Source organism: Elephantulus edwardii, unplaced genomic scaffold (assembly GCF_000299155.1).
Source record: "Elephantulus edwardii isolate Elephantulus edwardi_28Jun2011 unplaced genomic scaffold, EleEdw1.0 scaffold00152, whole genome shotgun sequence".
Lineage (NCBI taxonomy): Eukaryota > Metazoa > Chordata > Mammalia > Macroscelidea > Macroscelididae > Elephantulus > Elephantulus edwardii.
The window spans coordinates 5471002-5486326 of record NW_006399902.1 but is presented as its reverse complement, the minus strand read 5'-3'; the positions used below and the strand labels follow the sequence as shown (position 1 = coordinate 5486326).

Here is a 15325-nt window from a genome sequence, read left to right as displayed (position 1 = left end):
ACTACAAAGTAAGGGCAAATCCAAGATCAATGGCTCACAGTGAGCACCTGAACATTAGACTTGTAAGCAAAGGGGCAAGGATTTCACCTGAGCCAGAATGGGATGTATAGGAATGGGAGCAAGAATGGCACTGTTTTTGGGAAAGGAATAGTCAGCTTGGAACAGAGTATCTCCCTGATTGACCATAGTAGGATGGGCAGAGGGGGCAGACTGTGCCTTTAGCAGCTCCACACTTGGTCTTTACTTAGCTGACAATTTTCTTTACCCTGATCCCAGACAACTGGGCTTTATTATCATATGTAATCCACCCAGAGGTATAAGGAAGTCTCTGAGGCACTGCACTAATTTAAAAAAGAAAGAAAAGGCATTTGAATTATAATTATCATAAGGAAGGGCATGACCCAAACCAGGTACCAGAACCCCAAACAGGAAGATACCAATAGCTTTCACAAAAGTACTCAGGCTGCTTTAAGTCTCTGTGAAAACAGAAGAGGCAACGATGTGTGTTAACTCATGTGGACAGGGATCTTTGAGATGGAATCAGAGATGGCAGACTGCTTTCTGTGTTTCCTGACTTAAGCAGGATGCTTAGCAGTGAGGACTTAACAGGCCCTAGGGCATCCTTGCTCTCATCAGATACTAGAACAATCAGTTCATGTTGTCTTGCTATATAAATGTTTCAGAGCTCAGGGTTGGTCCCAGGTGATAGCCCAGAATCCAAGTAGAGAGGGAAAATACCAACCTCAGGCTTCTATATCTCTTTTTAGTCTTCCTCACAGTATCTTCCTACTTATAACAGATCATTATTTCCTCAAGAGACCAATTAGAATGACCTACCTAATATATAGAATATAAAAAAATACAGAACTTTTTGACATTCTCTCTTTTGGAAGTAAAATATACATGATCCAACTATGCAACAGGAAGAAGAAGGGAAAAAGGTAGAGATGGATCCCTGGCTATCCAATACATGACACTCTTAAGTCTGACCTCTTCTGAAATTTCTGGGTCATAAGAGTAAGGACCATCTTCTCCTCAGGAGAAAGGAGGGACTAAAGCCTCCCATCTCATCCTTAGGAGAAAATATAGTCACCTCGGAGGCTCATTCAACTCCGGAGGGAATTTTCAAGTAAACAAATGAAGTTGGGTCGCACCACTGAGAAGGTGGGTAGGAAACACGGGATCAGTAGCGACACATGGGAAGCCCCATCTGAAGGCCTGTGCTCCTCCCCTCTACTCCCACTGGTGTATCTGCCCCAAGAGAGTGAGGGGATTCTCCCAAACTGGGCACAGAGTCAGAAGGAAGAAAGAACCTTTGCTTCATGGTGGTCTCACCCTCACTCTCTAGTCCCAGACAGTGCTGACAGCAGGGATTCCTAAAACCAGGAACTCATGGCTCTTGGGAAGAGCAACCTTAATACAAGAAAAATGTGCAAAAGAAAAAATTAAATAACACAATCCAAGCATATAAGATTAATATTCTGTCAGAGCAAGAACACTTTTGTTTTGGATTTCTTCCCTCCCCTCCCACCCCCTACCTCTGGTGAATATTCCATCTGCTCAAGTACCCAAGATAAGAGTTAAACACATCAGGGCAGAGGACTGGGAAGGATGAAGAAAAATAAAAGGGAAGGAAGTCACCACAAAAGGGGGGAAAAAGGTGTGGGTTTTTTTTTAAAAAAAAAGGTGCAAAAATTAATTACCTCCGTCCTCCTTTGTCTACCCCTGGGCTCCTGGGTTAAAGACATGTGTGCAGCCAAAATATAGTGTAAAGAGGAAAAACCCAACATGTCCCTTCTTGTCACAAAACCCAAATGTGAGCCTCAGATGGTTCTGTCCAGAGGGTGGTCCCTCCAGGGAAGGGGGTGGAGCAGGTCAAGAGCACAGTCTCCAGGGCAGCAGAGGTGTGTGGTAGCTGATGGTGGTGCGATGGTTTCCCCCGCACACCAGAGGGCTGCTTTTCTGCTGGCCGGTGGTGCTTCCCATCCCCTCCCCTCCCCGGAGGCAGACATTATAGCTGGAAGCCCTCCATGGGAGACTCAGGCTGCTGAAAGATGAACTGCTGTTGTGTTTCATCCACTTGAGGAGCCAGACTGCTGTCATCATCTTCTACACCAAAGTAGTGCTCAATGAGGTCAAAGGCCTTCTGGTAGATTTCCTGGTTCTCATGACTCTGGAGAAACTCAATTTTATCTAAGCCTTTGGTGGCAAGAAGGAGAAAGAACAATGATGTTTTACTGCTTTTCTATGGGTAGAAGTTGAGCCTATGTAACATTTATCTATTTTCTCTGCCCTAAGATGTTAGTGTTTGCAAAACTAAGTAATATGATAAAATCATTCTCTGATCTCAGAGGAAAGTAATTTTAATTTCCTAAACTACACAATCCGAAAGGAAAGGAAACAAGAATTATCAGAGGTTCTAATCTGGATTCTAACTTAATTCTATGATCTGGAGTATTTAACCTTTCTGGGTCTTTGCACAGAAAAGCAAATCTAGTCAATCTAGTATTCTTATTAGAACTTATTAGAAACTCAGTTGAAAACACATGCTTTTCAGCTCCTGATAGAGGAAACTAGTATACTGAATCCTGGATTGGAACAAGCCCAAAATTAAAATTCTGGTTTATCGCCGTTCATTCAGTATATGCTTATCAGTTCCAGCAGCATTTGAAACCCTGTAGCATGCCATGTGTTGGAACAGATTTGAAGGCAACTGGTTTGTTCCTGCCCCCCACCCCCATCCCATTTGGTTTTTGTTTTTTTTTTTTTTGGTGTTGCTATTGTTGTTGGTACAACTTAGCCAGAGAAGGAGTTCTTAGTCATTTTTGGAGAAAAAGACCCAAATATAATGGAAACCAGGGAGAATCCATCCAAGAAATATACATCTTCACATTTTGTATACCATTCTGGGGGCCTACAGTTGTTGGGTTCTGATCTTGATCCTCTCTACTAACACAAAGATCAGAGTGGAAGGAGAGAACATACCATAAGCTTCCTCAATGAGGCCACAGTAGGGGTTGACCCCTGAGCCACTGCGCTTGCCCTCTTGCTCGCCAAGCCGAAGTATGTTCTCCAGTCCATTAAGCGCTACTTGTACAATTTTTGAATCCATCACAGTCAGCAAGTCACATAGGGGTTTGATACAGCCCAATGAGACCAGGTACCTAGGAGTCAGAAACCAGGCAAACATTTAAGTTAACACTGTGCAGGCAAATTGTTGGAAGGTGTTTTAGACTGAGTCTTCCTGATAAATGTCAATTCACAGCAATCTCCTTTTCCTATTGTTAAGTGCCATCGAGTCAATTATAACTCACACTGACCCTATGAAAAACAGATCTAACCCTTGCCCTGTCCTGCACCATACTCATGATCTCTGTCATGCTTAAAGGCCATCTGGCAGTCACTGTGCCAATCTATCTTGATGAGGGGCGTTTTCTGTTTCTCTGAACCTCTAGCTTTCCCAGCATGTTATCTCCAAGTATTAGTTCCTGTTGAAAATATGCCCAAAGAAAATAAGACAAAGTTTGACCATTCTTGTCTCTAAGAAGTACTCTGGTTTGCAATTCCTTCAAGATTGACTGCTCTTTTGGCAGTCCATGGTATAGTAAATATTCTTCACCACCACCACCAACACCACCACCAACACCATCATAATTCAAAGGAATGAATTCTTTGGTCCTCCTAGTCACTGTCCCAACATTCAGATGCATAGGAAACAACTGAAAATATCATGGCTTATATCAGGCACATCTTAAGTCTTTACATTAATATCTTTGTTCTTCAGAACTTTAGAAAGGTCTTTGACAGCGTATATTCACAATATAACAAAATCAAGTCTTTTGGCTTCTAAGAGAATCTCTTTAAATATTTGGGCCCCTTTTTTGTCAATGAATTCCAATTGAGCTAAAGCCTGATTAATGAATATGCCATGTATAAATTTTACCAAATACCACATCTTGGTTTTGCTGTATTTTGTCTTCAACAGTGGTAGATTTCTGCTGGTCCACAAGGTTCTCCTGGAAGCTATGGGGGATAAACTATTTTATTATTCTTCTCCCATCTTCCAGAGATGCCAAGATAAATGCTTGTATGGATATGTGGTTGGAGCAAAACATTATGAGATAAAAGAAGCCCCAAGGCCAGATTTCCACAGCTTCTCAGATTCTGCACCCATAACTTACCTAATTGCTTCAGTACTGCAGCCACTATCTTGCCTCCTCTTTCTCAAGTCTTCTGATTTCTTTGGGATTGCAGCGTAGCTTTCTTGACACTAGGCTACCAGAACTCGTCTTCTGATTTCTTGACTGTTGCTACCATGGATGTTGAGTGTTGATTCAAATAGAATTAAAATCATTGACAATTTTTTCTCCATTATCATGTTGGTGCCAGTTGCATGTTGGTCCAGTGTGGAGGATTTTTGTTTTCTTAATGTTGAGATGTAGCCTTTGATCTTTTGCAGTAACTGTTTCAATTCTTCCTCACACTAAGCAAGGTTGTATCATCTACATAATGCAGGTTGTTCCTCTAATTCTGATGCCACATTCTTCTTTAGATAGTCCAGCTTCTTGAATGTTATGCTCAGCATGCAGATCCAGTTGGTACGGTGAAAGGATACAACCCTGACACAAACCTTTCTTGATTTTAAGCCATGCAGTGTTCCCTTTTTCTGTTTTTAACACCTTTTTGGTCTAAGTTTTACAGGAGAACAATTAAACATTCTTGGATTTCATTCTTCTCAGTGTTATCTATAGTTTATTATAAGCTAAATTATCAAATGCATTTGTATAGGAAATAAAACACAAGTAAACCTCTTTCTGGTATTCTCTGCTTTCAGCCAAGATCCATTTGATATCAGCAATGATATCCCTCGTTCCACAGCCTCTTCTGAATCCAGCTTGAATTTCTGGTAGTTCCCTGTCAATGTATTGTCCCAGATGCTCTTAATAATCTTCAGCAAGATTTTACTTGCATAAGATATTAATGACATTGTTCACTAATTTTACATTCACCTCTTTTGGAATAGCAACAAATACCTCTTCCAGTTAGCTAGTGGGGTAACTGTCTTCCAAGTTTCCTGGTTCCAAGTTTTCCTGTAAGTGGCTGGTAAGCACACCCAGGGCTTATCTGTTTGCTGAAAAACCTTAATTGGTATCCATAAATTACTGGAGCATTGTTTTTGTCAGTGTCTTCAATGCAACTTGAATGTCTTTCTTTGATAGTTGGTTCTTGATTATATGCTATTTCCTGAAATGGTTCAGGACTGACCATTTGTTTTGATACAGTAACTCTGTGTATTCCCTCCATCTTCTTTTGATGCATCTTGCATCATTCAAAATTTTGCCTTTAGAATCTTTCAGTATTGCAACTCAAGGCTTGAATTTGTTTTTCAGTTCTTGCACATTTTATTAAAATTCTTCTCTTGAGGTACCCTTTGATATTTTCTGTTCAGCTCTCTTACCTCAGCATTCCTTCCCTTTGTTTTGATTTTTGTTCCCCTGCAAGTTTAGTCTTTTCATAATTTTGGATAGGCACTCATTCTTTTTCACTCTCTTCACCGTCTACTTGCCACTACTCTAGTTCATTTCTCACACAGATGACTACAATAAACTTCTCCTTATCTTTAATGTCCCCATTGATGTAATATTACCCTCTATTGAAACAAAGTTCTGAAACCATCACATTCCTGCTAAGATTGTTATAGGACCTGATCTAAGTTCTTTGAGAAGACAATATAGATCTAGAAAATGGCTCTTATTTCCTTTTCTAGCTTTAACTGCCATTATTCCGTTTCAAGTATAGTAAACTCTAGTCAAGTTTGTTGCTACCGATAGAGATGTCAGCTTTCTGAGCCTTTCTTAAGATGTTTCCAAAACACCTTTGTCTCCCCTCTATTTATATTTATTTAATGCTTAACTTGGTTGCTATCCCTTTTCTCCTTAGATTTTATACATATTTACTAAGCTTAGTTGAAGGAAAGGCATGTGTCCAGTTTTTAGGATTCCTATTCTCCTAGTCATGTTCATAACTGAAACGAACAATGAACACATATACACAAAATAGCTTTCTATTTGTGTCTCTTTAGTCTTACCTTCAAAAATTAGTTACCAAAATTGCTACTATGAAGAGTCAAACCATGTTGTTTTTTTTAAAAAAATGTTTTGTTGTACAGATATGTCAATGTTACATGGATTTCTCTGGTAGGTATATAGAAGGGGATGGATATTTGTACCATAGATTACTACAACTGAGGTTTGAAAATACATATAACATACTGTGGTTTATAGGAATCTCTTTTGGATTTCAATCCATTATAGCAGTCTAACAGTAAAACTCTACTGCAGTTGGACAGGGATAGACCTAATCCCAGCAAAAGTAGTTTTGGGGTCATCTGTGAATTATGGGCCAAGAGGGATAGCAATCATATCTATCATTCAAGACAATGGGAAGGGAATGTGATACCTTATCTGCTCAGGTGTTCCTCCTGATGTGGCATTGGTGATGGCCCAAGTTGCTTCTTTCCTTGTACGGAACTCTGCTTTCTGAAGGATTTCAATCAGCACAGGGAAGATATTTGCATCTATGACAGCCTGAGAAAGGATGAGAAGAGGATTGGTTATTTAAATAAAAACAACTTAAAAAAAAAAGGAGTAACAACTTCAAGTACTTTTCAAGGATTCAACTTCAGGAAGAGAAAATAGATCCAGTCTATAAACATCTGAGATTAAGCTATCATGCCTCTCCTTCAAGTCCTGTTTTTACCCCACATAGGTGACTGACTTTAGTTACAAAAAACAACTATGATAAATAGTACACACTACTTGATCCCAATTTCTAAAGAGAAACCAATCTTTCCACCTAGAAGCAATCCCACAATCAATCTCCTATGTTCCTATATCTACTACCTATCCCTACAGCCCTCTTCTCTGACTTTACTGTCTGTTCTACCTGTATTTGAGCCCTGTTGCCAGCAGTGATGTTTGAAATGGTCCAGCAAGCTTCCTTCCGGATTGATTCCTTGGGACTGCTCAGCAAGTGAAGGAGGCAAGGGAGGGCGGAACAATTAAGAATGACCTAGAAAGTGAAAAATGTGGGTTTGAGTGAGACCACTCAATTGTAAGGAAACTGCCAAGAACCCCACAGAAGTACATCAATTGCTCAAGACCCAAAGAAAATCTTGCTTACTGTGCTTTCACTGGAGAGATTATACAACAAAAAGTAGTGTACATTAGACCCTCAAGGTCTACAAAGTAGAGATAGGGTTCCATAGCTTTCAGAATCTCAAATAGGCCATAATTAAAAATCAAAACAACCTTAATGTTCCAGAGAGTTAAAGAGTTTATATAATTTAATTTTCCTTAACAATCACCCAATAGATAATGCTTTGTTTCTAATTTATAGAAGAAATGAAGGCAACAAAATTAACCATCATTGTATAGAAAGCAGCAGAGTTGGAATTTTTTCAAGTCCATGCTTTTTCTACAAGACCATGTTGCCTTCCCTAAGACTTAAGCTCTAGAGAAAATTTTTGTCCACAGGTAGCTTTACATTGCTCTCTTTATAGGCTGTTTAAGCTAAGATCCTAGACTCTTCACTTCCTCACCTGGGTCTGGATGTCATCTCCAGTGACAATGTTACCAACGGCCCGCAGAGCAGGAGAAGCCACTTTGTAATCATTATGCCTACAGAAGGAGGGAGCAATGATTACTAGTCATATTCTGTCATTATCAAAGCAAACTGTAGCTCTTGAGCAGGAGCTTAAGGAATTTATATGCCTAATAGAGATCACTCACATCAGAAGCTCTACCAATCTCCGGCAAACTCCAGAGTCTATGACTGCCTGAATCTTCTCATTGGGGCCATCAGACAGATAAGAGAGGGCCCAGCAAGCATCTGCCAGCAAGTCTGAGTCACTGCTGAAGAGTAGGCGAGACAGCACAGGCAAACAAGGAGAGACCTGTTGGAAGCAGACAGTGAGAAGGACTTGTCTGGATAGTTCTACCACTCCCCTTAACACTGCTGCTACATTCCCCTGCAAGTAATTCTGGATTCTAACATTAAATCATTAAGCCTACCTTTCTACTATATCATCTAGGTACATACTAAAAATGATCACAATCTTCACTGTCATAATTTCTTTTAGTTCTCCATGAGTTTGATTTAAAACTCAAGGAGGTTCCCCAAAGACTTAAAACATTTCCATATCCAAATTCTTCCATTTGAAGGAATCTGGTTTCATTCAGGTAAAGCAGCACTCTCACCTTTGGAAAATCTGGGGGTGGATTCTTCCCCCGGCAGAGGTTTGATAGAGCCCAGACTGCATTCCGTGTCATTGTCAGTCGTGTGGACTTGGTAAGAAGTCTAAAGAAAACAGTGAAGACATTCTAAGCATTGATACTATCCTGTTGGTTGGTGGTTGCTGTCAAGTCAAAACCAACTCATAACCTTCCAGCAGGCAGTAAACCACTAATAATGTGGTAGTGCCATTCCTTACCACTATGCCACCAGGGCTCCCTGATACTATGGCACCAGCTAACAAACTCTAGAAGGAAATCCTATCAGACTCAAGACTAGCAGCCTCTCTATTTCATCTTCCCCATAAAATTAAGTGACCTTGGCTCTGGCCACAAGTCCTGGACAAAAAGTAATGTCCTCTTCCAAAATAAAAGTTGTGGTCTAATAGAAGAGATTTAGATTTTTTTGTTACAAATTCTAAAAAAGAGTGGTAGTGGAACCCTATGAGATTGTGATCTGAAGTTCATCTGTTTGTCTTCATTTAGATGTAGTTCTACTTTAAAAGCATGAGTAGGAAGAAAACAGCAAAGATGTCATGATGACCCTTCAAGGGTTCTTTGAGCTATGGTTAACTACATTACAAGAGTTTTATTCAATGCAACTATATGGCTTAGTGGTAAAGAGATGCGCTACCAACTCAAAGACATGCAGTTTGAATCCACTGACTGCTCTGTGGGAGAAAGATAGGTGATAGCCTCCTATGTAATTAACTGCCTCTGAAACCCCCCTGGAGGGCCAGCTACGGGTCAGTTCCGACTTGACAATACATAAAACAGTGGTTTGTTAATCTTCATAGCAAATAAATATATTTTTAGAGAATGTTGACTTTTTCCAGATTGGCTAATTCTGCCTCTTTCTCTTGGCTCAACAATGAGACAGAGGACCACTGTATGATCAACATAAGGCTCTACAGTGCCATGAGCATTGCATCCTTCTTGGCACAGACCCATGGCAAAAAGTGTCTTATTCTCAAAGATATTTATCTTTTACTGGTAAACAGACTGCACTTTTAGAGTTCTTTGTATTAACTTTCATCTTAAAGGACCAAGTAGGCTGCTCTCAGCGACCTGCTACATGGCCTCCTTATAGATAACACAAATGCAGATGACTGTAATTACTCACGTGAGCAAAGGATTAAGGATAGAACAGTTCAAGACGTAATCTCGGCAAACGGAGCTGTCTCCAGCTATGTTTCCCAGTGCCCAGACTGCCTGAAAAAAAGGATGGCAGAACTGTTACCTGGTAGAACTTAGTTAGCTCCTGTTACTATTATATAGTCCCAATCACAGAGTAAGTACCCAAGAAGATAACTGTGTAAGAGTCTCAGACACAGTGAACAAGGTCAGGTACCCTTCTTGTTGAAATTTTTACAGAGCAAGGCCTCGATGAAGACCTGACCCCAGGGAATTCCTTAATCAATGGAGAAAACAGGCTGTTATTGCTATTGTGCCAGAAAAGCAAAACCAAGGTCACCCATGCTTATTCCAGTAAGAGAAAGTGATCAAAAGTTGCATTCCATAATCTTTTTAGACCAGCTCTGACGGAGCAGCAGAATAAAGATTCCAGTATCCTTTTTCACTTCTCCCAATTCACAAGAACTCTGGGTTTTTTCAAGGGGTAAAAAGCAGATGTGATAGTCTAGTTCTAAGATCTGTGAGTGCTGAGCAATAGGGTTCAATATGAATAAAGTTAAATCTGACATAATATTACCTGTTCCTGCACATCCTCAAAGTCCGAGTTAAGCAGTTCTATGAAAATGGGTACAGCCCCTGCATCAATGACAATTTTGGTCTGTTGAGAGGTACCAGAGGCAATGTTTGTTAGGGCCCAGGCAGCTTCGAACTGAAAAGAAATCAAGGCATCATTGAGAGATTATTCCAGACAGATCAAGTAACTCAAAATAGTAAGCCTTTAGCTGGTCAGCACGCACGCACGTGTGTTCACGCTCTCATTCTCTCTCTCTCACACACACGTTCACCTTCCCCTTTAAAGTGGTAGGAAGACGTTAAAGGCAATATTATGAGAGCCTGTAAGACAAGATCTAGTTCTGTACTACTACAGCATCCATGTGTCCTTTGGGCGAGTAACTATTTCTTGGTGTTCACTTTTCCCTTATTTTTTTAATATATAACATATTCTTTCCATTTAATTTCCCCATCTCCATTAATTCATTGTTGCACATTTTCCTCCCTGCCCGCCTCAGTTCATTTTTCTCTTTGAAGAAAAAAAAATAAATTCTTTCATTGTTATACAATCCTTCCGCCTTAGTCCACAGTCCAAATAATGTATTTCTTTTCTGTAATCTTGTCATGAAAATAATACTTAAGCCTATATTCCTTTTAGTCCTATATATTTTAAAGTATATCCTATATTCTCTCCCTCATCTGTTTCAATGCAGTATACATTATTTATCCACTATTTTTAGATTCCCCCCAACCCCGATGTCAGTCCTGTTTTACAACAGTGGCACTATGCAGTATTTGCCCTTTTGTGAATGAGAATTTCACTCAGCATAATGTCCTCCAGGGTCACCCATTTTTATAATAGTTCATGAGTTGTTTTTCAATGCAGCATAGTAATCCATTGTATGAATATACCAGAGATTATCCATTCATTTGTTGATGGGCACTTGGGTTGTTTCCAACTCTTTGCTATTGTGAACAAAGCACAATAAACATGGGTGTGCATATATCTGCTTGATTGGCAGTTCTGGTATTTTTAGGGTATATTTCCAGTAGTGGAATTGCTGGGTCAAATGGTATTTCTATTTGCAAATTTTTTTTTATTTGCAACTTTTTAAGAAAGCACCATATAGCCTTCCACAGTCACTGCACGATTTTACACTCCCACCAATAGTGAATAAGGGTTCCAGTTTCTCCACAACTTTGCCAGCATTTGCTGTTTGCTCCTCTGTTGAACTTTGTTATTCTTAATGGGGTAAGATGGTATCTCATAGTTGTTTTGATTTGCATCTCTCTTAGAGCTAGGGATTTTGAACACTACTTCGTATGTTTGTTCGTCATCTGAATGTCTTCTTTGGTAAAGTGTCTGTTCATATCCTGTGCCCATTTTTCAACTGGGTTGTTTATCTTGTAGCACATTTTCATCATTTTTAAAACTACACTTACAGTGAGATGGTCTTCTCAAAGTCTCTTCTAGCTGAGTTTCTATGAAGTACCAATAAAAATGTGGCCTGACTCATCATCTATCTCCCATAAGACTGATGCAGAGAAGCTAAATGATCTTTACAAGTCCACATAGTTAGCAGTGAACCTCTAATCTATAAGGGAATGATTAGCATGCCATTTTACAGTATATTTTTTTGAGATTACATGACTTAAGGAAAAGTTGAACTCTCTTTTATGAGTCTAAGAGGACATCTATCATAATATTTACTTTTTGAGAAATGTATCTTAGAAATACTCCACTGTAATCTCTTTTTTTAAAATAATGAATTGTGGGGGTTTTTCTTTCTTTTTAAAAATTTTTTACAGGGAGCTCTGGTGGCCTAGTGGCAAGAAGCTGCACTGCAATCCCAGAGGTCTACGGTTCGAATCCACCAGATGCTCTGCTGGAGAAGGAGGGGCAATCTCTTCCTGTACCAGTCAGATCTGATTTGACAGTACACACACACACACACACAAATAATAAAATAAAAAATGAGAAAAAAAAATTTTTTTTACATTTTATACTGATTTACTTACAAAGTTCATAAAATTCGTATACATTGTTTTTCACTGCAATGTCTTGGAAGAATGAGGTTTTTCTGGTGTTTCACCACCATCATTTCAGGTCTCACCTGTAATGTACAATTCTCGTTCCTCTTCAGAAACTCCACAAACCTATCCACCACTCCCGGAGTGTTGATCACTTCATCTATTGGGGGACTAGGTTCTGGAAAAGGAGGGAAGGGAAGAAGAGGAAAAGTTGGGAGAGCCTCTGGTGGATGCATGCACTATGGTCAGTTTAAAATCCCTTCCAGATACACCTGACCATCCTTAACACTATTCACAAACTTTCTTCTAGTAAGGTAACTTTAACAATAGCTGATTATCTTTATACTAATATAGTTAGAATCCAAAAAAGTTGTAATTTTAATATGCTTAGCTCTGGCCTGTTAAATCTAAGCAAGGAACTATAAGGGAGAGCAGATAGTCCATGAGATAAACAACTATTAGTCTACACATTCCTAAGACCACCATTTATTCTCTTGAGAAGATGGCTTGATGTGTTTTACTTATCATACAACAATTTTTTTATTGAGCAACTACAATGTATCTAAGATAACAGTAGAGAAAAAAACTGACAGTCTCTGGCCTCACAGACCTTATATACTAATGGGGAAGAGACAATCTTGTTATATTAGAAGATAATAAATATAATGGGCAGGTGAGGAGAAAAAAATTCAGGACAGGATAAGGTGATAAAAACTGAGGATGGAGCTGTGCATACATAGTTCGGCAACTTTAGACAAGGTGTCAGGTTTCACTAAGAATATAGGATGATAAAGCGAAGAAGCTGTCACATAGATATCTGGAAGTAGAAGATATCAGACAGAAAAGTCAGTACAAATGTGGGATATCCTTGGTACATCCAAGGACTAGCAAGACCAGTAAGGCTAGAGCAGAATGAGTGAGGGATTTAAAAGCAGCTGATGAGATCAGTAAAGACTGGCAGGAGAGGAGGGTGCTAAACCATGTAGTTTCTCTGGGAAGATCAGGCTTCATACCTTTGGAAAGCAATTTCCGGAATTTCTGTGTGGTTGCTAATTGCAGGTCAGAATCATCAGAAAAAAGCATCTCCACCATCTCTCTTGTAATCACACCCTCCTAGAACATAAAACGGATTTACAACTTTGTAAATCAAAAGAACCAAATGTGTTCACACAATCCTGCCCAATATGCTGCTTTCTAAAGACTTGAGGGCAATGAAAGCATAACACACAGACTCAGGAGGAGGAGTTTGTTTAATCCATGGCTACTTCAAGATGGGCCATCTGAGAAAGATTTCTAATCTGAGGCAAATGAGCGTTCCCCTTAAATATTTTCTCAGTAAATGAACTTGGAGAAACGACAGAGAAGTGATTAAAGTTATACAAGTGCTCAGTCTTCCATTCACAGGGTCGCTATGGGTCGTCTATGACTCTACCGCACTTAACACCACCAACAACAACCAGAGAGAGAGCTCTGTGGGCCTGGTGAATAGAAAGTTATGCTACCAAGTCAAAGGTGGGTGATTTTAATTTCCAGCCCTCAGATCTGGTTTTAATTGTTTTTAGTCAAACATTCTTCTAAGTGGTAAAGCATTGGTCTGTCCATTTGCTGTATAGAGATAACTCATGGTTGCTGTGATACTAAATACTGTGACACTGATGGGTCAAATGCGATAATGGTTACCCATACTGGATGGTGTTTGGTGGAGCACCATGATTAAAACAAGCTTGTAAGCAGAAGTGGCATCCACTTCTGAAATAGCTTGCCTCCAGAAACTTTTATGAACTTGGAGAAACGAAAGTTATACAAGTGTTCAGGTCTTTCATTCATAGGGTCTCTATGAGTTGTCTATGACTCTATGGCACTTAACAACAACAACAACAACAACATATTTACCAGAGATGAATCCTTGTTTGCTCCTTAAAGGAAGCTATTATAAGAGAGCTATTTAAAGAATAGAAACAACTCAACTCCTATTCTTTAGAAGCAGGTATTCCCAGGCCTGTCTCAGGCAGTATCCTTACCCCAGTGGTAGAGCTCACATAGGAGTCCATAAGGAGACTATCGAACATAGCAGCTTCTTCATTAATCAGTTCAACATTTCTCCGTTTAAAAAGCTGAAAGTAAAGTGAGGAGACATTGGTAAGGCTACTCACTGAACTAAAACTGGTAACCTCAAAATGAAAGAAGAATCTAATGTTAATTCTGACGGAAATGTCAAGCAAATGCTAGAGTACTTTAGAGTATGAGACTTACACTTTAAACTAACAGGGCTCTAACTCCCTTGTTGCATCTACCTGTCCATACTTTCTGTCCATATAAGAAAGCAAAAAAATCTGGAGGGTTATCCATTTTGTATTCAAGAAATGGTGGATTTGTGTTTTCTTTCTTTTAAAATGAAAAAGAGTGGGAGTGTATATGATAAGGCATTAATACAGTTGCATTTCTGGAGGTGCTTACAAAGAACAGAGGTTCAACAAAACAGCAGGTAGCCTAGAATTAAATTCTTAAAGGGCTAGGATTAAATCTGGGCTTTGAAGCCAGGCCTAACCTTGACAATAAGATGAAGAAGAGAGAAGGTCACAGGAGCTAAAACAAGAATGCTATACTGAAGACAGTTTAGATGATGTCTAAACTGGTCTGACTCGGGGGGGGAAAGGGACAAAAGGGCTAGTTCGCCTTTTTTCAAAACTTCCAACATTTCTTCTAAAATAAATAAAACTGATCCAGAAAGCTAAACTTTCCAGAGGGGATGGTGAGAGTTCAAGGTGGAGGTAAGCTTCAGTAGCTCATCATTCCCCTGAACAGTGTATTTGAAAATATACTGTTAACTCACTTGTTGCTCTCGCTTCTGCTTCCGGAGCTGAATGCCCTCTTCCTCTCTTCTTCGCCTCATTTCCTCAGGGTTCAGGGCATTGTTCTTATAGCTCTTCATTCTATAATTGTCTTTCCCTGGGCTCGCCATGGTCTCTAGAAAATGGAAAGATAAAAACACATTGTCACAAGCCCTTAAGAAAAGAGCATTTCCTTTTTACTGGGATTCTGTTCCTAACCCATCTCTCTTATATGGGGAAGGATCATAGCTTCTCAAGGAGGCCTAACGATCTTGTAACAGCACCTAATATTTCTAGAACAGCACCAGTATATATACACACACAGAGCTTGTTAAAAAAAAAAACCAAACACCAAAAACTTGTTAAAATAGGGAGTATTACAGAATTAAGGCACTGCTGGTCCAGTGGTAAAATTCTTACTCCTTCCATGTAGAGGTGTGGGTTTGATTCCTGGCCTACATACTTAATGTGCTAGTGGTGGATTGC

At 39.5% G+C, this 15325-nt stretch overlaps 1 protein-coding gene across 1 annotated transcript; it reads right to left on the bottom strand.

The window, feature by feature from the left end:
- Nucleotides 1–1520: 1520 nt before the first annotated feature.
- KPNA6 (karyopherin alpha 6 (importin alpha 7)) lies at nucleotides 1521–14975 on the bottom strand. The gene is made up of 13 exons (XM_006894957.1): nucleotides 14842–14975; nucleotides 14030–14122; nucleotides 13022–13121; nucleotides 12092–12186; nucleotides 10003–10134; nucleotides 9415–9503; nucleotides 8259–8358; nucleotides 7791–7954; nucleotides 7601–7679; nucleotides 6946–7071; nucleotides 6460–6587; nucleotides 2986–3164; nucleotides 1521–2199 (listed from the first exon to the last, which is right to left on the bottom strand). The coding sequence occupies exons 1-13, from the start codon at nucleotides 14968–14970 to the stop codon at nucleotides 2012–2014; spliced, it is 1602 nt and encodes a 533-aa protein (XP_006895019.1). The 5' UTR covers nucleotides 14971–14975; the 3' UTR covers nucleotides 1521–2011.
- Nucleotides 14976–15325: the final 350 nt, after the last annotated feature.

Coding starts and splice junctions, on each gene's coding strand:
- KPNA6 (XM_006894957.1), bottom strand. CDS start 14,970: ATGGCGAGCCCAGGGAAAGACAATTATAGAATGAAGAGCTATAAGAAC. Junction 10,135..12,091: donor ACGAGAATTGTACATTACAG/GTGAGACCTGAA, acceptor ATTTCTTTTCAG/TTCGAAGCTGCCTGGGCCCT. Junction 7,072..7,600: donor GAGATGACATCCAGACCCAG/GTGAGGAAGTGA, acceptor TTCACTTTCTAG/GTCATTCTTAATTGTTCCGC.